The sequence below is a fragment of the Pygocentrus nattereri genome, chromosome 20 (genome assembly GCF_015220715.1).
Source record: "Pygocentrus nattereri isolate fPygNat1 chromosome 20, fPygNat1.pri, whole genome shotgun sequence".
In the NCBI taxonomy this organism is placed as follows: Eukaryota; Metazoa; Chordata; class Actinopteri; order Characiformes; family Serrasalmidae; genus Pygocentrus; species Pygocentrus nattereri.
In genome coordinates this window covers 21,818,971-21,846,690 of record NC_051230.1, presented here as the reverse complement: position 1 = coordinate 21,846,690, position 27,720 = coordinate 21,818,971, and the positions used below count along the sequence as shown (strand labels likewise).

General features: G+C 39.2%; 1 protein-coding gene across 1 annotated transcript; it reads right to left on the bottom strand.

Annotated features, from left to right (window-relative positions):
* Positions 1 to 43: 43 nt before the first annotated feature.
* ndufs4 (NADH:ubiquinone oxidoreductase subunit S4) lies at positions 44 to 25,542 on the bottom strand. The gene is made up of 5 exons (XM_017716059.2): positions 25,391 to 25,542; positions 21,574 to 21,649; positions 2,000 to 2,172; positions 461 to 534; positions 44 to 246 (listed from the first exon to the last, which is right to left on the bottom strand). The coding sequence occupies exons 1-5, from the start codon at positions 25,471 to 25,473 to the stop codon at positions 143 to 145; spliced, it is 510 nt and encodes a 169-aa protein (XP_017571548.1). The 5' UTR covers positions 25,474 to 25,542; the 3' UTR covers positions 44 to 142.
* Between the last annotated feature and the right edge of the window lie 2,178 nt (positions 25,543 to 27,720).

Sequence of the window (27,720 nt, the reverse complement as noted above, 5' to 3'; positions counted from 1 at the left end):
ATTACTTTGTAACTTTTAGTAGGAAAAAACAAAAGCACAGGCGTAATGACTGACTCTTTAGGCTTTATTAGATATAGATACAGAATATGAACTTTTACAAGACTGTTACAGATAACAGCAACAGTTATCAGTGACTGATCATCTACTTGGCAGATCTTCTAGTTCTTTTGTCCCAGGAAAAGTTTGCTCCATATGACTTAAACCTCGGCTTCGGCGTCCTTTTCTCCGTTATATCGTAACTCCAACCTGCAAAAACAAACAAGACGATGAACGAGTGCCCAAGTATGTCGCATGGATGTGAAAAGTAAACACAAGACACGAACAATCAGGGTGAAAACAAAAGCAAGTCTTTAAGTAACAAACAACACGTCTATTCTTCATTTTTTTCAACTACAATCTGACAGTGCAGCGGTATAAGGTAATTGTCATGATTTAGAAAAGACATGTTTAAACAACTAACCATTCTTCTCAGCAAACGCAATGGCGTCCTCCTTGGTGCTGAAGGTAAGGACCATATTGGACAGTGGGTCGGCTCTGTAGAAGACATACATCAAGATAGGGTTAGGATTAAAAAGGATGAAACAATGTGCTGAAACTGTTCTCCACAGCATTTCACCTCCTTACAATCTACCCACACACCAAATTACTGGACATCAATGGCTAAAAACACAAAAAGAGCAAAGCTGCTGTCAAAAGGAGTTTGCTTTTCTTTCGTCTTTGCTTGTTCTGACTGCACTTAGAAGCTCAAGTTTAATATCAGCAAACCACCTCTCATAAGCAGCTTTCCGTTTTTTGTCATCTATTTCTTATTAGTTTTAACAGATATCATAATGTAGCTTTCCTTTACATTGTTTATAGATTTGGAGGGAAAATGGTCTTACATCTCAATTTACGTTAACATAGCAAAAGTTTAAGACCAACAAGTAATTCCAACGGTCATGAAAAGTTTATTGTAATTGACAGCTGAAGTTTAATGGTCTAAAAATATTTCATTACAGTAATAAAGGGGTCACGTTACATAGGTCAATATATTCATTCTATATTGATATATTCATAATACATTCATTTATATAGGGACTGACAGATAACAGACACTATGAATTAAACAATAAAACCAGCAATGGTTTCTATAGTTCTATTTAAACACAATAAATGATATTACTAAAAGTGATAGCACAAATGTGGTTTATCAGCTCTTGAAACTGGAAAAAACAGCCTACCTTGGATAGCTGACTAGCCAAGCTGTCTGAAATGCTGACCACATGAAGCAAGCTTGAACTGAAACAAGCAAAATCATCCTTGCGCTCATCTCCTGTTTGAGAACACTTCGGAGTGGTAGAGGTGACAGTGTGCCGACACTGCTCAACACAAGGCTCAAATACTCATGCTAATAACTCAACTATGCCAACTCATTTGTGAATCACCCAAATATGTCAGTTGCCAGAGCTTCGTATCTGCAAGCTTCTTTTTAGATTTTCTGTCCCACCTTAAATCTAGCGGCAGTTGCTTTTTCCAAATAAGGTGGATTGAAAAATTTGAAAAGAATTGGGTGAAAAGGAAGCCAACTTCAGCCTCGAGTCTACTTTTCCCCACAGGGTTCGTGGAGCTGCTATTTGCCTATTGCTGAACGAGCGAAACAAACAACTCAGTCTGTATAGATGTTTATATCTTCTGATATAACCCTCTACTCGGCTCTAAAGAGTGCTGGATTCCACAGTTTGCTGGGAGTGATTTAGCCACATTAGAAAATCCTCTCTTGCTCATTTCGGCCAATAGGTAGGAGCTACACTGCCTATACAAACATAAGATCTGATCATACACACACTTCAAAAGGTCAGTGTGTTTTATTTGAGAGGTTTTATTTACTTTATTTATTTTTAAAAATTGGGAACTACCAATAAATAATTTGTGTACAAATAAATGTTGTGCCATTAGACCCCTAGACAGCGTAGGTGATCCTTGAAGGATCGTGCTCATTTAGTTCATTTGGTAAACTCACGTGGAGGCCCAACCCATCAGAGGATTCTCCCAGCGCTCCCGGGTGTCAAAATCCATCTTCCACTTCTTGGTGTTCTGGACGCCTGACTGCATGGCCGTACGGGTGGGCACGAAAATGCGCACTTTACGAGTCTTGATGTGCTCCTCAGGAACACCAGTTAATGTTGTGATGTCCTGTAGGAACACAAAAGAGAGCTATTTTGGATCTCCAAAGCATGGAGTTGATGAACTTCATTTTAACAGAGTAATAATTTGCTCAGGCACTTTCTGGCTGATGAAAAAGGTTTGGGAAAAGATCCAATAGTCTATGCTTTGTAAAATGCAAATATGAGCTTGTGGTAAGCATCCAAGAAGGTGGGGGGGGGAGCAGCAGCATTAAAGAGCTTGGCAGCCCTCACGCACTTCCACCTAAAGGGCATAAAAGCCTAAATATTTCCTTTTGAATGTAGATGCACACTCTGTCTAGACAAGCTAATTTCTCACACACGCGAAATGCTTTGAGACAGTCCATTGTGATCTTTCTTTCTTCACCACAGGGCTTCAGTCACAGGCCAGAAACCTGCGCTTTCAGGTGTGAAGGCAGAAGGAAAACGAGGGGGAAAAAAAAAAAATCTATTAAAAGGCAGGCTAATTGATTCTGAAACCAAGCAGGCTGTTTAATACAAGATTACACATTTTAATATGCAAATGACCAGTACCGTTTTGTGTCTTTCTGTATTTTCACTCAGTAGAGAGTAAACAATCATTTGTTTATCAATCATCATTATTATACAGCAAATAAACAGCAATTGCGCACTAAAATTTGCAAACAAATGCCATATTTAAGGTTGTTTACTATAGAGGATGTGTTAACTTTTTATTTTTTTTACTCAGAAATTTAACAAGCAGTATTCAAACTTTTGCATACAACTTTATCTTACTCTCCAACAGATAATATCTAATACATAGAGGACAGTAACTGACAATCACTGCTGATTCATTAAGAAACGTCAAGTATATTTTAATTGTTCATATTTTTTTAAATCAAGTTATCGATTTTAATCAAGTCGCACTGTGAAAATGTCAACCAGCAACAAGTAGTCTGAAAACTAAGATCTGTTCAAAAAGCAGGTGTTAACTGACCATGGTCCTGAGCAACAGGCCTCTGCTGAAAGATTGTGTGAAAGCCTGGCCCAATTCTTCAGGGAATTAGCTGACGAGCATTGGGAAGTCGGCGACGACACACACACAAACCTCCCAGCACGCAGCCGGTAACCACCCAAGGTTCTGAGCCTCACAAGCAGCGCTCCTTTCAATTCTCCTTCACACATTTCAATGGCCATTACAACTTCAAAGAATCAAATTTTTATCATTGTCTGTCATCTGCCAGTTGATTCTTTGTAAAAAGGGGCTCTTTAGCATGAACCCTGAACAAAGACACCCTAACAAATTGGTGTGTAGAGAGTGCTCGCATAACATTTGGGCAGACTGAATAATAGTCAAAAAGAGACCATACAGTACCCTATGGCCTAATTCATGCAATAGGGGAGAAGATCATGAACGATTCTATCTTTCTAAAGGAAATATATATGTGAAGAGATAACCAGGTTTAATTCATGGCAAATGGTAATTAAGAAAAGGTAACGGCTTAATTTGCATCAGAGAAGCAAATTCAAAGTTTGTTTATCTGGTATATTTTAAACGGGTTAAAACTCGTGTTAGTGATTGTAAATTAATGGGGAGACACTAAATGGATGTTTTCAGTAAGCCTGTTTCTATTGTGGGCAACGATAGTAAACAAAGATATTAATGTTTAAAAAGATCAACTAGAGTGCACTCTAATGACAGCAGCCAATATGTTCTGACTTCATCCCACAAATCCTTAATTTCCTGGAAAGAATCCTTGTTTTTTTAGGCGGTTCATTTGCTGAATCTTTGCTTCACAAAAATGATGACTTTGACCCTAGACAATGAGGGGCTGCCATGCCATACCCAATATTGCTGAGTGAGGTGCAAATGACAATCACTCTTGCAGACACAAACGCAGGGATTAAACATTATCTCTATGGGATTAACAAACCAGACTATGGTAAGCATTTGTAAGTTACATAAACCGCTGCTGCCGAGAACGACAGCGTACTGCACAACGCGTCTCACTCGGTTGTGAGCTCACTTGAAGTAAAAACCTCAAGTTTGTGTTCAGTCGAATATGAAAATGAATTTGAAAGGGTCCAAATGAGCTAAAATAGAAAAAAAAAAAAATCTTCATTGTTCCTGCAATGAAAAAAGGTAGTCTAGACTTTTATGCCTGCATACATTAAGGCAACAAAAACTAGGAGGGTGATCCGCACAACAGGCGAGAGCACAATGGGCCATACACAAAGCGGGCGACGGTGGCTTAAATATGGTTCTCGAGAAGAGAAGGGGAAAAAAAACGAAGGGCAAAAAGGAACCACAAAGGGAAACGCTGCACGTTTCTCCTTCCATGTACAGGAAGCAAAATGAGAACTATGAAGTTTGACACTATTCACAGGGCTCTACAATCCCTGGTATGCAGACAAAATGCCAGGCTTAAGCGCGGGGGAGGAAAAGCTGGCAAAGTCTTCGTCACGTGAAAGCGTGTCTATATTTCTGACACCTCTGGCTCCTCAACGAATAAAGAGCATGGGAGCTTTTCAGAAAGGCAGACTGAGGGCCGAGCCACTCAAGAAAGAGCTGTGGAGCTGAGGCTGCCCAGCAGCTTTGCTAACTGTGTAAACGAAAGAATCTCCCATGCGACCTCGTTTGCATGCAAAAAACAAAGTCCCAAATTTGCCCATGGTAACAAATACAAATCTGTCTGCCCATCTGTACCTTCCTACCCATCTAACTATTACCTATCTGTGTATCTACCAACTTATCTAAGCACCAGAACAAACTTTATCCCATTTGCAGAGGACCATCAACTTTGTAATGAAAATCAAATAAATTTCTTGTGCTGAAATAATGCAAACACCAGGGTGCTGACATTCCAATAGACACAAAAAGTGATAGCTCAGCCAAATATCAATGTTACAGTTTTTCTTTTATGCCTAGTGTAGTCAATAAGCCAAGATATGTTTTGCACCCAAAATTTGCTTCTTTAGCTTTGTAGCACCAGTATAAAACTAATGTTGCAAGCAAATTATAGATCACATTCACTAAATAGCAACATAAACTAATCCATCACTGACTTACCTCACGTTGAGTTAAGCCATCTCAAATTGACATCATTGTTTTTTTGTCACTGTATGATAAATGTATAGACATTTTATTACTGTTAACTACATAAATGGACAAAAATATGCTGTACAGCTAAACCAGCAGTAGTAGGCATCTTGAGGCCTGAACATTGCCCATTCTTCTGTCCATTTTTAAAGAATTACAGAAGCAACAAACTAGAAGTTTGCACAAGTTTGAATATTAATGCCTACACCCGCTCCCTTCAACCACATATCATGCGCCCGCAAAACCCAGTGCCGTTCATGCCTGCACCCATTTGCTTCAACCATACCTCATGCTCGGCCACACCTGCGAACGTTGGCCTACAGTCTTTGTCTGTACCCAACCGTGTTGAGCCTTTGTAATCCGTACCACTGGCATAGAACATGCCCACGCAACCCCCGCAACACAGAGTAACAGGCACCAGACCCATAATATCTCTACACACCCAACCACAAAAATTAACATTTGAATGCTGAAAAATAGAAGTACATATTTTGTGCGTGTCTATGCCAAAGAAAACCAGAGAAATTGCATGTGGCGCCACACAATAAGCATCACATGGATTCATAAGCAGCCAAACAGCTTGGCTTCACTTCACCACTTTTATCTGTATCATTATATTATTACCTAATTGCACTACAAAACATCTACAACTCAGCCAAAATTAAATAAAAGCCAAAACTGATAGCTGAGGAGGGTTGAAAAGCAAAAACAATTGTCTTGAAAAAGAAAAAAAAAAAAAAAGCTCTACATGTTATATAATAGAGATTATACAACTTCATGTTGTGTATGCTGCATGTGATAATTACTAACATGTTTTTCCTCTGGGCCACACTTGCTGCTTATTTGCTGAGTGTCCACTTACACAAACAGCCAATAACAGTCCACACACACCCAACCCAACAAGCCCTAATATCCACCTGCATGAGTAGATAAACCTGTTAGCCGTTTACCTGCTATGAACATTTATAAAAATTAAACCCCTCTGGCAAATTATTTCACAGATCATGCACGGCCTGCTTTGTGCAGATCTCTACACCAAACAAGGAAAATGTAAGGAATTAAATTTTTGCCAGAACCATAAAAGTACCAAGACTAGCACCCTGTCTTAACAAAAGCAGTCAGTGAAGCATATGTTTTGCAGTTCAGAAGACCCTAACGATCATCCTTGTTTATCTAGACATGTGCTGTGCTGTGGGAATCCCCCTCAGGAGCTCCTTCAGTTGGCTCTGGTTCTCAGGTAAACGTCTCCTTTGCCCATTAAGTTAGTGCAGTACAGTTTATACAGCTGCCTTTGGGACGGGTCCTTTTGTAAGAACCACACACATGCAGCGCTCCAATCGCACAGCCGTTTGATGGCAATCGCAGGCCCGGTCAGACTGGGAGAGGGGAGGAGGGCACTGGCGACTTGTAAAGCAGCACACGAGGGGGGGGCGACCTGACGGTAAGTTCTAAACTGGAGCTGACAATAATATATGAGAAAGTGAACAGTAAGTCATTCCCATCAGATACAGGTGGAACCTTTTCATGGATTTCCACAGGGCTGGAGTCCACATGTAATTTAATCAGATCCAGCGCCTCACTCCAGGACATGGAATTCAGATAAATAATACACCTCACTGGCATTCTCACACGAAAGCCTTTATAGTCTAAGCCTCAAGTTAAAATCACCTTAAACGGAATTAAATTTCGGATGGGGGGAAAAAAAAAGTGTGAACGGTAAAAATCACCAAAGTTGGAATAAACACCAGAGACTTGGATGCTCATCAGACATCCACTCAGTCTGCTTGCACACAAAGATTAAGTTACTAAGAAACTGTGAATAAATGACCAATAACTGTCAATGCACTCATTGAGCATGGCATTTAAGTAAAGCTCCGGATAAGCAGATTTCAACACTTGTTTTATTCCCTGTCAGATTGTACAAATAATCTTTGGCTATTATGCGAGTGCTCTGGCCCTTCCAGGTACTTAGGGAGTACCATTTTCCATTATTAATGCAATGCAAAAGTTTTCGATGATCAGTTTAAGACATTCAAAAACTGCAAACATATCTTAGTGCTAAGTTGAACCTCATTAAAAGATCCCCTCAGCACAAACACTCATTTGTGTGTTCACTTGAAAAATAGGGCTTTCAGCACCGTTGCCATCAGGATTATTATTACCTGAGACTTGACCTCTCTCAGACACGCTGAGTGCTAGAAGACACACTGCAGTGTACAAACCAGACAGTCTGTTCAAAAATCTGTGGGTAAAAGAGTTGGGGTTCTCATTTAGAGGTGGGCGACATAGCAAAAACATATGATATTTTAAGATGATCTACTAAAGAATTAACTTCATCTTCATTGTTATTAACTGCTCAGTCCAGATAGGGTCACGGTAGCAGTTGAGAGAGCAGAGAATCCCAGACGACCCTGTCCCCCGCAACTTCCTCCAGCTCATTCCCGTATTCGCAGTGGGAGAATGAACAAGAATCAGAAATACCACATTAAAAAATGCCACCAAAAATTCTGATTACAGTGACTTGTATTCAATGATTCACATACTACACTGTGCAAAATCCAATTAAACAGGACTAATTATGCTCACTTTTGGTGTCATATGTTTGGTGTTTGAGCTTTGCTTCTTACAGCTTCACAGCTGTAAGTCTGATGTAGCCAACCAGTAATGGAAGCTTGGAACCAACCAATTAGCACTATGCAAACCACATAGCTAAATCATTACTCGATTCATAATGTGAGTTATGTAATCTTAAAAAGACTTGCTCATGTGGTTTCTTACAACAAATGACATACTGTTGTGTGTAAAACTACACAAAAGTCTGGACAAAACTCAGGGTCTTACATGGCTGCTAGTACGGTTATTGTTTACATGACATTTTTGTTAACACTGTTTTGAGAGTTCACAGTAGATGCATTGTAGATGCTCACTTTGCCAGACACATTCATCGTAACTATGTCATGTATAGATTCTATAACATCTACTTCCACATATAAAAACTCTACAAATTAAGTTAAGGTTAGACAATGTATACTGTACTACTAAAAGTCATATCTGTCTAATTTTATAATAACAGTGTCAGAAACCACATAAGCATGTCAACTTGAGATGTAGCCTGTAATTGTTTTGGCGTGCAGTTAGCAGTTATCTACAAGTTTCCAAACAATTCAAAGTTAGCTACCTCAAGTCCAGCAAGCATTGTCTTGACTCATCGACTACATTTGAGGCAAGCGCAAAATGATGTCAATCGGACGTTTCACCAAACTCTCTCTTTAACCTCAACAGCCGCGACGTGTCTGTTGCGCAATACATCCCGTTTGGTCATCTTTGAAGTGCGAGGACTGGGCTAATTACAGACTGGACATACGGGGTCACTAATAGAAACAAACAACATGTACTACTTGTGTGAGTGAAAGGAGGGTGCAGCTGGTGCTGAGGGTCAACTCTATTCTCACATTACACCAAGGGATCAGGGTGGGGCGGAGAGAGTGTGTGTGTGGGAAGAGGCATTTCCGCATCCTATTAGCCACATCCCACCTGTTTGTTTGTTTGCAGGCAACGTCCGCGGAAAAAGCTTGTATCTTGGCAAAACAGTGGTGCTTTTCAAGTGTTACTCACAAGCCATCTGCGCTGTTTGAAGAAGGAAAAAAACTTTTGGGGACAGAACACATTCATAGCTACGTTAATTGGCAAAGTGGTACCATATGTATGTGTCAATATTAGGAAAATGTCATTAAAACGTCACTCCAAAACATCACAGTTTTAAGTGGAAGGTAAAGTGACAAGAAAAAAAGTGTTAAGAAAAAAATTGCTTTTAAGGCCAAAAACCAACATGCTCACCACCACAAAATGACTAAAAAGAACGGCATGTTTAATTAAATGATAAGAAACATCCTTCTACGGTAGCTGATATACTACAGCTGTTTCAGTCTGATTCAGTCACAAATGTGAGCCAAAATCCTACCCAAGTAGAAATACTGTTACTTCCGGGGAGATTTTTATTGTTTAACATGGCACAAAAATGCCATGTTAAACAATACATTTTTTCATATCAGCAGAAGGGTCAGCAATCAGATACACCTGATTAATTAAACATTCATTTACATTCATTTATTACATGCATGGTTTCCTTTTGAAGCATTTCCCCCAGTTATTTCTAAAGCTGCACCAAATTGTTACTTTTGTATAATGGCAAATTGCCATTTTCCTGGTTAACTGTCAATATTCATTTTTTTTTCCTTGTACATTCTCTGCAGTGTAAGAATCAGAGACTACCCTTAATTTATTTTTCCTTCAAGTCAAAATGCTTGATGTTATCAATTTAAAAGATTAAAGTTTTCAGAATTAGGAAAAAGCAGAAAAAAAACAAGGAAAACAAATTTCACAGATGACATTAAGTTATTGAGGCAAGTTTCAGTATTTAGTATGTCCACCTTTTACCTTTATTAGAGCTTCTATTCTTTTCAGAGGGCTTGCTTTCAGTTTTTCAAAGAAACCTGTAAGAATATTTTTCTACACTGCATTTTTTCTCATGATCTATTCAATCCAAGACACATTGTTATGCTGGTGAAGATCAAAGCTAAGTACAGTTTGTTGGATGGTGGCAATTTTGGTGGTCTACCAGCTCTTGCACAGTTGTTAAGAGTCCATTTCTTTTAATGTTTTTTGAACTCCAGTTATTTTCTTTTAACTTTCCCCTTCCTCGGGCAAGCAGAGTATTGTATACTTAGTCTTTTAATTATATATTATATTGTATTTTGTTAGTTATATTATATTAATTACATTATAAGTAGATAGATCGCTAAATGTTCTGGACCTTCTGAAGGAATAAATACTAGGACTGGGACAACGAACAAACATTTGGGGGAAAAAAACTGATAAATCAGGAAACATTAATAAATATGGAGATTATTTATCTTTAAATATTTTTAGTACATTTTTTATTTTTGTACTTTTTCATTTATATTTTTAGCATTTAAAGAGTGTCTACATTTTGCCAAAAACAAAACAAAACTGGCTACGTCCTGTCAGATAGGAAGTTATAAGCCAACAAACAAGTTAGTTATTCCGAGATGCTGGACTTGAAGCCTTGTACCCTGTATGTGCAGAGTATTGAGTGAGAATGACATCTAGACAGCAGAACAGCAGAAATTTTGTAGGCTTACTTATTTTACACATTTTAGATTTACAAAATTGTGTCATTTTGTCTAACATTCATGTAATTTTCACTGTTTCACTGAAACAGCAAAATAATTAAGTTTTTTAATAACGTGGCGCTTCAATGAATGAAACAAATAAATTATACATTTAAATCAACAAACACACTACAGTCACATACTGACTATATGACAAAAATTTGAATACATTCACATTAACATTGATGCAGTCCTTCACTTCAGAGTTCATGGCATGTAGTTTATCCCATATCCTAGTGTAGTGCTTGGAGCTGCAAGCTGAAACAATCTGTGTGAATTACTGGCCCATTATATGTCCAATGCTGCTAATTATTTCTATCTTCTGGTATGGATATGATTCCCGCAATATCTTTCATCTCTAATAATGACTTACAATCTAAAAATACCCAAAGACTGGAGGAAAAGGCAATGCTGAAACACAGTGCCATTTTCCTAGTTAATACTTTACATGTCTTTGTGTTCTTGTTTCCGAACCACAAAAAGGCAACCCCACTGAAGGGTGCTTTAAAGGTTACTTTCTCTTGAGTGCCATGTAAATGAAATACCATTTAGCGGCTAATACACAAAGCCTCTTGTCAGGCTCTCTTCAAAGAGCCATATCCTTTGACCTAGTTGTCCAGCCTTGAAATTTTTGCACAAGCACCTGGTATTAGGTTCAACTAGACAAAACAGACACTTGAGATGTGTGGTGTAGGGAGAGCAGGGAGAAGGGGGAGGACAGGTCAGTGTAGTCCGTTTCACAGCCTGGATCTTCTCTACCTGTCTGCCAGCCGGCCTGAGAGAATCCACAGAAAGTTCAGAACAAACTAACGCTTATGTAGTTCATATTCTACATCAAGGTCCTTTTGATAGCATCTGTATGAGGTTTTGTACAATAAAAAGTAATAATTCATATTCCTTCTTTTCTATATTCATTAGATTTAAAGAGGATGTTTTTCACGCTGCGCCATTAAGACATATGTAAAAGAGCTCTGTTCTCATTGGCTGCCCTGTATTGTGCCTCGTTCCAAAAGCAGATGGACTGCCCAGTGAGTGGTCCTAAACTGCTGTAGACCAAACACGCAGATTTAGGTAAATGCGTTGGTTTTCAGGACATCACAAAACAGCAAATTTAGAACGGGCTGTACTTGCAGCTTCATTTCCACATATAGACCATATGAACTTGGGAGTGAATAGCAGTTCATGTATTACATTAAACTCTTTAATATCAAAAAAGCAAGGAATATTTGCGTTGTCATGATATGGACACTAACAAACCTGCAGACAACCTTGTGCCATATAACAATACATTATGGCTAATGCAAACAATTGCAATGTCATATGCATGATTTTTTGAGCACATCAAAGGCAACTTAGTACTTAACATTTCTAGAATTCAGTATTTCTAGAAAACTAAAAAATTCCTAAAAAGAAAGATTTAGAGCAACAACCTTTTGTGTTAGACCATCAAGTAAACTCCATAGTAGCAAGGAGTTGATCAGCAATATTAGTCATTATAATGGTATGAAAACCACCTTATTTCTAAAGATCTTATTTCTGTTTGACTTTTCCTCTTGTTCCTTTTTACGTAAAGGAAATTTAAAGGAAAATAATGTGGGAAAAAAAAAAAAAAAAACATGCAGTGTGCAATTTCTCAGATTTTTAAATGGGCATCACTATTTTCTTGATGCATTGTGTCTTTGTTGGCAAATCTATACCGAATTATGGATCATGAAGTTATTTTCATGAACATCAGGTTTCCACTGTACTGGACCTAAGTATTACTAATCTGAGAGGACAAAGGCCACCACAGAATGCTGCTACTTAAAGCTTAAAACTGAACAAGTACCACACTTGGTGCTCTAGTGCTCCAACTCAGCCATACACATTTGTACAGACATCTGGCTTTCTCCCTCGTTATTCTTTTTTCCTTGTCATCTTCGAGTAGATGGCCAGGAATGGCACATGGTGCAACTGATAAAACCGGGCACTCTTGCTTATTAATAGGGATGTACTGAAATTCCATCCACCAAAAGTACTACAATGAAGGGACAAAATACAAGACTTTACTAGTGACTTGAACAGTAATGAAAAGGAGAAATAGTGATTAAAAGTGAATTCTTTGCTTTATTGTACTGGTTAGCGTGCACACAAACACCAGTTAATCAACAGTAAAAAGGTCAGCTGTGTGGAATTATTTAACAATTTCTACAAGAATCATTAGACAAGCAATTTTTAATCACTGCTGATATCAAGCATCAAGAGGGGACAACTCCCAAGAACATTTTCACTACAGGTTTGATATCACTTGAAAACAATACCCAGTCAATATGTTGAGTACAGCAAAACAACAGTAGCAGACAGGAGACTTCTCACCAGCAAAATATAAAATAATAAAAATACACAAAAAAGCTAAATAATAATAATAATAATAATAATAAACTAAATAAAATCTTGTTATTCATTGCCCTGGATGACCAACCATTCTCTGGTTCTTCTCACGGTCATATAACGTAGCCTCCATACTTCACTAATTTTATTATGTTCAGTTTTTTTATAATATATAAACTATTTTTGTCATCCTTTTCTGGTTTTCACACCAGCATGATCTGAATTTTTGAATTTCTAGTATGATCCTTTTTTATAAAGTGGATTACCTATGTGGTGTAAGATATCAGTATAATGAATTGGACTACCAGGTAAGTGATGGGCTTGTTATATTCTACCTCAGGTTGTACAACTAATCCCAGGCTATTGCACAAGTTCTTTGGTCTTTTTAAATTTAAGGAAAACTTAAGGAAATATAAAATTGGTCTGAATACGAACAGTAGAAAACAAGGTAAATTGCTCAAATGTGCAACTCTAAGCAAGAACAACAGAGCGCCAAATCAGTGCATGGCACCATTAAAACTACACTGAATGAATAAATAAAAAACACTTTGTCTGAGGAATTGGCACAAACAGACTGTTTTCCACCAAAAGAGAATTGTGTAGTTAATGAGACAAACAGACTGGATAATCAGACAGCTGGCACAAACCTATTCCACTGTTTACAACACCTTTCCTTCCCATTCTGTCTCAATAAGAAATGCAAGTTTTTTGACAGGCTCTATAAAAAGGTGCTTCAGACAGTAAATGAGATTTCATTATTTGAAATCCTTGGTGTCAGTAAATCTCCTCACTGCCTTATCATAAATTCATATCACTCTTTGGAACTGTATTAATAAGCCACCAAAACTTCAGCTTTTACTACAGTGAGTGTAAGGAAAAAATTAATATGAAGCACAGCCAGGCAGGTGGGGGTGGGCAAAATCACAATATGCTTTCTTTATGACAAATAATATCATATTACATCACATATCTCACAGAATAACTACATGCATCATAAAAACACAACATTATATAAATTAGAGAGTCTGTAAACACTAAAAACAACGACAACAGCAACCAGTGTGTAGTAACTGCATGAACAGCATATAAACAAGTAGTTGTCTGACGATCCATCTATTTTGCCATTACTTTTTCTGGTCATTTTTTTTCCAAATGTTTTTTTTTTCCTGTTTTTCCAGATTGTGTATCTGGCCTGCAAAATCCCTCACTGACCTGTGGAAATACCTGCAGATTTGGCAGTAATGCAGCTTCAGCTGCTCTTGTAAGATGTGGTGGGACTCCCTATGTTGTTGATTGAGAATGTTGTTGAGAACGTATAGTTTAGTTGCAGTACTTATAAATAAATCAATAAATCAATCAATCAATCAATAAATAAATAAATAAATAAATAAATAAGTGCTCAGACAGAAAAACACCTCAGACTCGGTGTGAAGGTCCCACTACATTAAAAGCACATCCGTTTCTTCATTTGAAAAACACATACTTGGTGTGAATACGGTGTCCAGCCCCACCCTCAATCAGTATGATCCATCTTCACATCACACTGAAAGACAACTGACATTGGCCCCGGCCCAAAAAAACACTGAACATCCAACTCTAGTGAGATAAAATACTACTCATAGCACCACTTCCTTAAAAGCTGAGATTTGAAGCTTGTAGTGTGCATTACTGTATGTTGCTGAGTTTTAGTAAATTCTTCAGTAAAAACTTCAACCTGATGCCTCATTCTTGATATCTGGAGTAGCTTTGTACGCCTCACTTTGTTTAAAGCCGACAAATACAACTTACAGGCTCGCGTTGAATCCTACTTATAAGACTAACTACTTGTTAAAAATTCATAATGCATAATAGTGGCTATAAAGTGTAATGCATTTACATAAATATTCACAGCCATGTTTGACACCTTATGAAGGCATTATAACGTCCATGAATGTTAAGTTCTTACAGATGCAGAGGTATTCCTAAAAGTGTTTCCCAATTTTCTTTCACAGCATCAAGCTGATGTTATCATCCAAGAAGTCTCTTTTACACGATATTGCTGAAACTATACTGTTTACTTGAATAACAAACAACAATAAACGTGAATAACAGTTTACTTTTGAAGTACGTAATGCCATTATACCATGTGTTTCAATTGTTAATGTTTACAGTGTTTGCTGTCACTTGTGAACTGCAGTTTCACTTGTATTAGCATTAATATCAAAATGGCATTTCTACTATGGGTGCAGTTAGATACAGCTGTGATGAGGGAGACCTTCACAAAAGGAAAGAAATTACATTTAAGATCAGATGCACAAACTAAACTCTTAAATTCAGGTACAGAAACAGTCACCATGGATGACATTTTAGCCTTCTGCAATACTAATACTGCAAAGACTAACACTGCAATAAAGATGAATAAGCATGATGTCTAAATCAGGGGTGGGCTGTATTTAGAATGCAGTTCAATACAGTGGCATTTTTGTACATAAGTTTCTTGTACACTAAATGTGAGAAGAGAAAAAGAAAAACTAAAAACTGGACAAATCACAGATTTTAATCCATTCTTTTAAGTAATCTTCGCCCAGGTTCAGGCATACCAAGCAAAGCTGCATCAGTTGCCAGCCATACAGGCCTTCTCACAGCTCAGAATGCTTAATCAAACAGTAATTACTAACAAAAGCAAGCCAGGGCAGGCACCAGTGGGGGAGAGTGCCAGCACTCAACCACAATCACGCACGTCTTTAATTGCCATCATTTGATATGCCACACATTTGACTGTTCACAATAGGGTACATATGCAAGCACTTTCACATGAACACATAGCTTTTACTTTGGGACTTTTGTTCCATTATGAAATTCAAGTTTCATATCTCAGTCAGACAAGGACATTGAAATGTAACAGCACTGTTATCTGCTTCCTCTTGAAACAAATGAAAGAGAAGGTGATGGAAATCTCTGCTCTGCAGCTTTTAGGCAATATATCAAAGATTTAGTAAGTCACTGGTTTATAACCCTGGAAAATCTAACAATTGTTAAGAGTCTGTTCCTAGAAAACAAGGAGGACACAGATAAAGTATAAGGAAGCTTCATACAGCTTCCTCTAGGCATGACATTAATATGATGTAATATAATGACACTTCATCATTGCAAAGCTCATTTTATCTGACTATTTAATATACGTCTTTTGCTTGTGTAATGACTCACTGAAAAGCATCCACCAACACCTCAGGCCACTGCAATAGGAAACCAGAAGAGTAGAGTTTGACATTGATTTTGAAGCTGCTAATTTAGCGGTAAAAGCATAAAATGGTGCCAAACAGTCTAAAGTGAGTTTAGGATGCAAACTGCACAATTTATGCCTCAATATTTCTATTAATTGCCTTTTATGCTTATAGTGGATGCTGCTTTAACTCAATTCATTACCTTTCTATTATATTCATTACATTCCTTTACCTGAAATAAACTATTCAGAGTGGCCAGACTTGGTGCAACCAACTGAAAAGAGGTGGACTCTACAACCAAACAGAGGAAATTGGCAAATAGGTAGCTATTAACCAGCATTCAACATAAGCAATAACCCAATGGCCTGGGGCCATTAAAAGTAGTATGTCAGGCAAGTTGTTTGACAAGTCACTAGTCCATTCTTGCCAGTGACAGTTAGTGTGGCTCATTTAAAGGACTCTTGCTAGGTATAACTCTACAGAGCGTCCTCTTTAACGTTCTCAGCAGCTTGCAGTACTGTTGCCATTATGAAGAGATTCAACACAAAGCCTCATTTGTCTGCGTTTTCTACTCTTAATCACAAAAATACAAATGAAGCTGAACTATGAGCGCGAACTTCAGCTAATGATGTCACCACTCTGCTCAGCTGTATAGTTCAGCTTATAATGTGGCTTTGGCTGGTAAAGTTAGCCTGCTTTTGCTCCGATTTATTTTAATTAAGAGCTTCGTTTTGGGTTCAGCTTTGCCTAACTCACTTGCCAGTTTGTTAAACCAACCCTTGATTCCCTGACAAGATTTTTACATGCAGTCAGTATTTTCACCTTCTTCAGCAGTTCGATAACCATGTCAGAGGATGCGCATGAGAAGAAGCTTTCAGTGGAGGATCCACAATTCTCACCAAATGTATTAACACTGGGACGCTGAAAGCTCTCAGGAGTAACTTGGAAAACTCAAGGTTACAATCCAGAACTCAGGAAATCCAAAAGGAGAGGCATGTACTCCCAATGACCAAACTGTTAGCTTGCTAAGCTAAAATCACAGCTACCCTTAGCTAGAAACTAAAAACACTCCATAAACACACCATTTAAAACAGTTTGACCAGTCACCCATTTTTTCTAGTTCCAAGGCTGTTTTTCAGTTCTGAGAGCTGTAGAGTTGAGTTCCTAAATGATTGTGATTATCGGTTTAGCAATATATTGGATTGTGTTAAACAGAACTATACAAACCATTCCCAATGTAAGTGTTGCACAATATTTAATAAAATGCCATGTTTGATAAAGCTGTCTGATATTGTGATGATATGAGAAGCAATAAATTACTATTAAAATAATGTGTCTTTGACTGGATTTACTAACCTTAACCACATATCCTAGGAAGGCCTCAGCTGTAACTTGGTGACTTAGAGTCACAAGGTCAATCAGCTATTTACCCCCATCAAGTTTAAAGACAAATTTCCTCTTTAATTTTTTGTCTCTTTCTTTGTATGAAAAGCAAGGTTTTAAATAACTGTTTAATTGACTTGGTGATTTAAAAGGTAATGTAATGGGTGCTGATTAGTGCTGAAACCACAAGGGGATACAATTTGTGGGGTTTGGTACTTTTGTCAGTTGTTCCTTCAGTTTCAGGTCTTGATCACTGCAAAGCAAAAAAAATTCCACTACAATAAACACTGCAAAGAGACTTTTGATGGACTCTGTACCTCACAAGCATCTAATTATTCAATGGATAAGCAAAGCTCCTCCTCAGCTGAACAGGAATGAATGCCCTGTGGCCAACACAAAATGGACAGCCTTTTCCTACCAGACGAAGCTGCTACTGTCTGTCTAGTCTTGGTTTTTCTTTTCATTCCATTCTTTCTGGGGGGCCCTTGATCAGTTTTTTTTTTTATTAAGGCGGCCCCAAACTTCAAGTGAGAGCCTTTACTGAATTAGGCTGGACTTGGTGGAGAGCAGACACACCAAGAAAAAAGAAAAAAAATCTACACCCAAACACCCATTTCAGGCTCCAATTTTCAGTTTTTTTTTAAGTTAGTCCAATGATAAGAAAAGCGCACTTACGTTCCAATCAAAATGCAAACAAAAACACCATCTGTTTAGAAAAAGAAAAAGGATTGTCAAGCCAAAAGTTTAAGTCTGAGACCTTTCTGTCACGTACAATTCTAAACAACCATATACAGTTTCATTTCTATGAAGAGTTAGAGAAGTGTGTGGCAAACAGAAACCACATGAGAGATGAACAGCTACCTACTGCTGGCTTATAAAAAGACACAGCACGCTGATGCCATAGAAACTATTTGAAACAGTCAGAACATTTTCTCGAGAGACAGAAGGACCATTATTACAGGTTAAGGAGAGGTTTCAGTAGTCTGACATTTATTTACATTTATATTCATATATTTACATAGTACTGTGTACTTCTGTCTACTAAAGCTCCTTTATCTACAGTTGACCGTTTATAGGACCCAAGTTGGTCCTAGAGTATTCAGAGCCTTTAATGAAAGAAAAGAAAAAAAATTAATAAAGTAAATTTGTGGGCATTTAAAACGATTAAATAAGGAAGTTATCCCGCTTTTCAATTATGTATTTACATGGTGGATATGAAATTAAAAAGAACAAACCAAAGACGTCTAAAAGAACCAAACACTAAACAAACTTTCATCCCCTCTGTAAACACCTTCTTTGGTATGTGCAACAGGTGAATCTCTGACACTTTTTCCACAGATGGACGTGTTTTTATCATCTCTTCATATGCTCTGAATTGGTACAACCCCAATTCCAATGAAGTTGGGACATTGTGTAAAACAAATAAAACAGAATGTGATGATTTGCAAACCCTTTTCAACCTATATTCAATTGAATACACTACAAAGACAAGATATTTAATGTTCAAACAGATAAACTTTATTGTTTTTTGAGAATATTCACTCATTTTGAATTTGATGCCTGCAACACGTTCCAAAGAAGTTGGGACGGGGCAACAAAAGACTGGAAAAGTCGAGGAATGCTCAAAAAACACCTGTGTGGAACATTCCACAGGTGAACGGGTTAAATCGAAACAGGTGAGCGTCATAATTGGGTATAAAGGGAGCATCCCTGAAAGGCTCAGTCGTTCATGAGCGAGGACGAGGTTCACCACTTTGTGAACAACTGCGTGAGTAAATAGTCCAACAGTTTAAGAACAATGTTACTCAATGTGCAATTGCAGGGAATTTAGGGATTTCATCATCTACAGTCCATAATATCATCAAAAGACTCAGAGAATCTGAAGAAATCTCTGCAAGTAAGCAGCAAGGCAGAAAACCTTCGATCCCTCAGGCAGCACTGCATTAAAAACCCACATCATTCTGTAACAGATATTAAATCAAATTGTTTTTGGAAATCATGGACGTCGTGTGCTCTGGGCCAAAGAGGAAAAGGACTGTCCGGATTGTTATCAGCGCAAAGTTCAAAAGCCAGCATCTCTGATGGTGAGGGGGTGTGTTAGTGCCCACTGCATGGGTAACTTGCACATCTGTGAAGGCACCATTAATGCTGAAAGGTACATACAGGTTTTGGAGCAACATATGCTGCCATCCAAGCAACGTCTTTTTCAGGGACGTCCTGCTTATTTCAGCAAGACAACGCCAAGCCACATTCTGCACGTGTTACAACAGCGTGGCTTCGTAGTAAAAGAGCATGGGTACTAGACTGGCCTGCCTGCAGTCCAGACCTGTCTCCCATTGAAAATGTGTGGCGTATTATGAAGCGCAAAATACGACAACGGAGACCCCGGACTGTTGAGCAACTGAAGTTGTACATCAAGCAATAATGGGAAAGAATTCCACCTACAAAGCTTCAACAATTAGTGTCCTCAGTTCCCAAATGCTTATTGAGCGTTGTTTAAAGAAAAGGTGATGTAACTCAGTGGTAAACACGCCCCTGTCCCAACTTCTTTGGAATGTGTTGCAGGCATCAAATTCAAAATGAGTGAATATTTGCAAAAAACAAAGTTTATCCATTTGAACATTAAATATCTTGTCTTTGTAGTGTATTCAATTGAAAATAGGTTGAAAAGGATTTGCAGATCATCATATTCTGTTCTTATTTATGTTTTACACAATGTCCCAACTTCATTGAACTGGGGTTGTAAAAAAGAAAAGAAAAAAAAAAAAACCTGCAAGTTTTGTTTTTTGTTTTTTTTGGGTAAAGCCGTTATAAAGACTCACCATAAACACATATGACTGCACAGATCAATCATACTAAATATTACTGTGCCAAATGTTATAAAAGCAGTAAGACCCTCGAGGCTGTGTGTTCTCACAGCAATCCAACAGTGACTTAAAGTGCTCACACTGTGGGAAAGCCTTGGAAATGAACGGATGGCTTATTGCTCTACAATATCACAAGTCATAGATAAAACAAGACATACAAAAGCCCACAAGCTCGGTTTAACCAGAGGCCAGCATGATTCAGAAAGTCTGGTGGATATTATCCCAGTTATTGTGACTTTTAGTTCAGTGCCAAACATGTCAGTATGAACTTTAAGCGAATAGCAACTAAAATGCAAGAATGTATCGTTTCTACTTTGGTGTGAACCAACAGAACCCAGCTAAAAGGTAAACAAACTGTCTGGGATTTTTTTTTTTTTTTGGCTAGGCTTTTGTTTCATTTTTTTCCCTCTGATACTAAACATCAAAAAACATGTGACCTGATCAACCAAACAGGCCTTTCTGTAGTCAACTGTGGTCCAACTGTTAACAAGCTTTTATAGCACTAAAAGAAAATCTGACACTATTATAAAATACCTATTAAAGCAGACAACAAAAAAGGGAAAAAAGAAGTTGAAACCTTGATAGACCAGTAGTGTTGAAGTTAAATCTTTAAAAAAAAATGTAAAAAAAGGTATAAACCATTATGAATTTAGGGATATATGCAGATAATCAGGCAGTAGCACGTATGTATGTAAGGGATGTGCACGCATAAGCAGGTAGTAGCAGGAATATGCGCAGGATGTCTGGTAGCAACAGGAATGTGAAGCAGAGCAGGTAATCAGGTAGTGACAGATGTATGCAGAGAATTAGATAGTAACAGAGATGTACATGGGCAACCAAGCAGTAGGAGGAATGTAAAATCCTCCATTCTAGAGAAACTTAGACTCAGAATTGTTCACAGTGGTGGCAACTAGAAAAAGGTATTTAGTGCCCCTAAAAAGTTCTCCAACAGAAAGTAATCACATTGAATCCTTATGAATATGCTGCCTGATACACTGTCTTATGAAAGTTCTTAGATGTAAAGATGTTATTTTTAAATATAGCCATGTAGAAGTACATGCAGGCTTTTGCAAGGCAAACAGTGCCCAAAGAGGTGTAAATTCTCCACAACGCACCATTTAACATCAAACCACTCTTAAACACTAACACCTGAAGTCTGAAGAAATTTTGAACATTAGAAGAATTCCTTTTAAATAAACCTGATGCAAACTGCATTCTATACTTGAAGGCCGTTGCCGGTCAACACCACAGGTCTGAAATCCTAAGTAAGCTAAATTAACCTTTTCACCAAGACAAACAGCAAAAGCAAACAAAGAACATTCACTGTGCTCTTACCAGCTTCTCATCCACCGTGATGAGCTGGGACTCTTTCTCTTGTTTCTGTGCCAGGCATCCTGACGTGCTAACTGACCTACAAGACACAAAGTTTGGGATAGGAAATGAGACTGACAAGCAAACAAAAAAGAAAACTCACTTAAGTAAACAAAAAGCAACCACAATGCATTGTCTTAGGGAATGGGGTGCATCAAGGGAAGAGAGAGTAGAGCACGCAGATCCATTAGTTCTGTCTGCTGCTTTCCTGGCATGCTCCCATCAGCGAGTTAGCAACAGACAGCACTTTATGTTGGCCCACCGACCCACAGTCACTGTGAGATCATTCGGGGCAAGAGCTACGCAAGAACTCTGTGCGAAATGTACAGCCGCCAGCTTGTCACGAACAGCTAGGCAAACTCTCACGGACCTCTCCTGCATCTCCGCTACCCACGGAAACCATACAGGCAACAGGGTAGCCACGCCAGCTTTCAGACTTTGGCTCAGTTTAACAGCCTAAACAGTAATTGTGGAAAATATCATGACATGTTACTGTCATACAGTACACCACAATCACCTTTTTTGACTATAACATAAGTATCATACCTTTGAATATAGAACAACTGTTCAGAGCAAGAACTATACAGCGACAACTAGCCGACCAGACGTCAGTTGATTATGCTATTCACTGTATTAATAATTTATTTTTACCTGTTAGATTTTTTCCACCTATTGCAAACACTGCAAAACCACTGTACTTACTGTACTCAGCTATTTCATATATGACACTACAGTTGTTGCTGGTGCATTCTGACCATTTCAACTGTCAGTTTTTTTTCAGACCATTTCAAAGCTCTGCTCTGTGAGATATACCATCACTGTTCTCTTAATAATTAGAGGTTCATGATCAGAATCAGCCAAGACTGGAATCCAAACAGGCAGTCGGCCAATTTATTCTTTGTGTTTTCGCCAACGTGTTGAAATTTTATGACCTAAATAACTTGGGTGAGGCAAGTGTGCTCACGCTGTATTGGAATGCTGCTGCTATAACACCTGTACCTAAACGTCAGAGCAGTTATGTATTACTCATTGTGCTAAATAATTAGCTGCCTCTTACTCTGAGGTAGTTTGTTTATGTATTTAAAATGCCACTTCATACATGGCCTTCCAAATAGTGTTAGGAGAAAAACAGAAAAAAAAGTCAGGATGGCCATTTACACAACTGTGAATATGCTCTCTGTTAAAACTATGATAATCAGTATATTGTCTTCGTTTAATGTCGTTTCAATGTATTAGGGTCCTACTAGTAGTAGACACGAAAGATTAACTTTACTACAAAAACCACAGACTAGTCAATATAAATCTGTAGACAGACTCAGAACCTGCAATGATTTTTTTTTTTTTTTTTTTTACACACTTAGGCTACATTTACACAGCAGGTAAAAGTGGCCCAAAACCGATTTTCTCCCCAAATCTGATTTTTTTTGTTTGGCTGTTCACACCATCTTTTAAATGTGGTCTGTACGTGACATCAGTCTGAACAGATCAGCTCCCAAACCGACCCACATGCGCAAAGGAACAGAGCTTCACGTGTCGTGCTTGTCCAGAGGTAGTCATGACGGCCAGAGAACGATGTCTGTGGAGGGGCATCAAGTGCATCACGGACTACAAATCCAACGTTGCACAAAGCTCCAAAGACCCATCCCTGCCTGAGGCTCTCAACAAGTTCTACGCCCGCTTTGAGAATCCTGACACCCCCCAGCACCAGACTCACACACTCACCAGGAGAGGAGCCCCTCAGCGTGACACCAGCAGAAGTAAGGAGGACGCTGAGGAGGATCAACCCCCGGAAAGCTGCTGGCCCGGACAACATCCCCGGACGGGTGCTAAGAGACTGCGCCGACCAGCTCTCGGACGTCCTGGCGGACATCTTTAACGCCTCCCTCATCCAGGCAGCAGTCGCCACTTGCATGAAGACTGCCACCATCATCCCGGTCCCCAAGAGCTCTGCAGTGACGGGTCTGAATGACTACCGGCCAGTAGCCCTCACGCCGATAGTAATAAAGTGCTTTGAAAGACTGGTTCAGACCCACATCAAAGCCACCATCAACGTCACTGTGGATCCACACCAGTATGCGTACAGGAGGAATCGATCCACAGAGGATGCCATCTCCTCTGTGGTCCACACTGCCCTCACCCACCTGGAGCAGAAATATTCCTATGTTCGTATGCTCTTTGTGGACTTCACATCTGCTTTCAACACCATGATTCCTCAGACCCTGATAACAAAACTAAACTCCTCACTTGGACTGAGCTCTTCCATATGCAACTGAGTCCTAGACTTCCTGACCAACAGGCCGCAGTCTGTGAGGATTCACAACATCTCGTCCCCCACCATAATCCTCAGCACTTGCTCCCCTCAGGGCTGTGTGTTGAGCCCCCTTCTGTTTACACTGCTTACATATGACTGCTCACCTATCCATCCAGGCTGTCATATTGTGAAGTTTGCGGATGACACAGCAGTGGTTGGATGCATCACAAACACGGATGAGTCCAACTACAGGCAGGAGGTGGAACACCTGGAGGGTTGGTGCAGAGAGAACAACCTCTGCATCAACGTAAAGAAGACGAAGGAGATGATTGTGGACTTCAGAAGGGGCCATCATGACCACCTCCCTCTGCACATTGGAGGTTCTGAGGTGGAAGTGGTCGACAGCTACAGGTACTTGGGTGTGCACCTGAGCAGCAACCTCACCTGGAGCAACAACACTTCCACTCTGGTCAGGAAGGCACATCAGCGGCTCTACTCCCTCAGGAGGCTGAGACGAGCTGGACGAGGGCAGTCCTCACCTCCTTCTACAGATGTGTGGTGGAGAGCGTCGTGTGCTCCAGCATCAACGTGTGGCATGGAAGCTGCTCTGCTGCAGATAGGAAAGCTCTGCAGAGGGTGGTGAAGGCTGCACAGAGGATTGTTGGAGTCAGCCTCCCCAGCACCACAGACATTTACACCTCCAGATGCAGGAAGAGGGCTACCTGCATCGGGAAGGATCCCACCCACCCAGCACACGCACTTTTTGTCCCGCTCCCCTCAGGCAGGAGGCTGCGGAGCATCAAGTGCAAAAAACCAGACTCAGAAACAGCTTCATACCAGAAGCTGTAAGGCTCTTACATTACAACTAAACACACTGCACTGACACTTACAAGAACAATTACTGTTACAAACACTGTCACTTTAAACCGCACTGAGACACTTTATCTACTGCTCAATTCAATATCATGCTGCTATAGCAAACTTGCACTCTGGACTTCATATTGCTGCTAACTGCCTACTCTCCTACTCTCCCTCTCTTGTGTATTTACCTTATATTTATCTATTTTAATAACAGCTCTTGGGTGTAAACTGGACCATGAGATCTTAATTTCGTTCCACCTCATGTACCATGTGATGCGAATGACAATAAAATCTCCTTGAATCCTTTGTTAAAGACGCTAAGAAGGCCAACACAACCGTTAGGCCACGATGGAACTGCAAACTAGCAGCCGCTTTCGTGCAGCGATACCAGTTACTCTAAAAACAACAAAGTACATTCCTTAAGCCTTAAAAGCACTCCGGGGAGAACTAGTCACGTTAAATAAAAGAGGAAACGCATAATGGAGAACAACAAACACCAGCACACCCCTCAGAGCTGACCTGACCTAGCTTAGCTGGTTAGCTCGCTGGCTAACGGTCAACAACACCGGCCCGGAGCTCAGACACGAATTTAAACCGAGCGGAACAGTTAATGAGCTGAACAGACAAGACAGCAGCTAATGTACGACACAGCAAAGCGTCTGTTATTACCTTAATGGAGCCAGTTGTGTTTTTGTGATTAAATTTCGAAAAGAAATTCGGCTCAAACCGAAGAGTGACATTGAGGAGGCCATGTTGACAGAGCGGGCGGAGTACGGCGTCCAGCGTGGCCCAAAAAGCGCAACGCGATTAAGCTCAGACTTGAGGAAGGCCTGACTAGATCAGGCTGCAGTAACATGAGGCCACACTGTCTAATTTAGAATAGGAAACAGGGCAGCCTGGTTTCTTCTTATGCCTTTTTATTAACAAGTTTGTTTATTGTTTAAAGATGTATTGAAAGAAAAAAGCAAATAGGTGCACATATATTTGAATGCTCAAGCCTGTACTAGTCACTGTCTGTATGTATTTCTATTGCAGAACATTCTAATACCACCCATTTAAATTCCAAAGCAACACAGAGACATATTCTTTTTTTCTTCTTCATCTTCTTCCGATCTTCAGATTTTTGTCTGCTAAGTTTTTGAGATATCCGATATCCACACCATTCCAACTCCAAAACATTCAGTCGCATCAGAAATGGCGGGCTTGTATACAGCTTTGGGATTAATTGATGATTTTTTTCCCCAATAAATGTTATAAAAATGTTTGTTCTGCCAGTTTAAATCTCAGTAATACAAGTGCATTAGAAACACCCAATTAAACGTGAGACATCATAACTGCCACCAGAAACAACCTAGCAACTACATGGGGTACCAGCAACCACTAGCAACAACCTAGCAGTCACCTGAAATACCATAGCAACAACCTAACAACCCCCAGGCAACCACATGGGAAGAACCTTGCAACCATCTGGGATACAGTAACAAAAACCTATGGGATACCATAGCAACCACTAGCAACAACCTAGCAGTCACCTGAAATACCATAGCAACAACCTAACAACCCCCAGGCAACCACACGGGAAGAACCTTGCAACCATCTGGGATACAGTAACAAAAACCTATGGGATACCATAGCAACCACTAGCAACAACCTAGCAGTCACCTGCAATACCATAGCAACAACCTAACAACCCCCAGGCAACCACACGGGAAGAACCTTGCAACCATCTGGGATACAGTAACAAAAACCTATGGGATACCATAGCAACCACTAGCAACAACCTAGCAGTCACCTGCAATACCATAGCAACAACCTAACAACCCCCAGACAACCACACGGGAAGAACCTTGCAACCATCTGGGATACAGTAACAAAAACCTATGGGATACCAGAGCAACAACCTAGCAGTCACCTGCAATACCATAGCAACAACCTAACAACCCCCAGGCAACCACCTGGGAACAACCTTGCAACCATCTGGGATACAGTAACAAGAACCTGGCAACTGCCTGGCATACCATAGCAACTGCCTAGCAACATCTCAAAAAAGCTTAAGCTGCTCAATCTCTTTGCACCTTCTTTAGGAAATGCACTTTTCTAGTTGTTTCATAGTGTTGTTTTTTTTTAAACTTCTCTTTTTTCAGATATTTCTCAGGTAAATGTCAGTTAGTAAACCAGAAATATATGGATCAATCATGGCTAGATGTCCAGTTTCACTAACAACTATATATAAAGAAGCCACAGCAATCTTGAACATGTTTTGCACTTCTTGTCCACTGTCCCTCTTTCCTTTGAAGATTTAGTGCAGTAAAGGAGACCTTAGCTTTTACATTTCTGCATAGCCTATTTATGCTATTTTAGAAAAAGTATTCTAGTCGAAAACAGTGTACCTCTGTACATCATTTATTGTTCTTCAATTGTTTACTCAAGCAACATTTTAGAATTTGGAATTACCTGAGTATTTTTGAAATTTAATACTCATTTTAATATTTTGTTTAGTTTTAATATTCCATTTCATACATTTTACTCCTTGCATTTTCATTTGGATCAGCGGACCACAAGCTTTCCACAAAAAGCCTGCTGCAGGTTTCATGTCAATTAAGTAGAAACACACCTGATTCTACTTGCTTAATCAATCAGATGGTCTCAGTCTTCTGCGAAAACGTAATGAGCTCTAGGTGTGCTTCTACTTGTTTGGAATGAAAACCTGCAGGCAGAGTGTCCCTTTGTGGATCAGATGGCTATATTGGTATATTGGAAAGCACATCATAAAATTTTCTAATAAAAGAGGTATTCATTTTAATATAATACTGATTTTTCTATGTGTAAAGCGCACTCCCATCAACTTCTATTCATTTCAACATATGAAAAAGAAAAGTGTTTTGGAATAATTGGAATGAAAATTTATGTAAATCCACTTTTTGAGAGATTTCAAATAAGTACTGATACTTTCACTTCAGTATCATTTCTCAGTACTTTGCATTTTTTTCCCACACCGT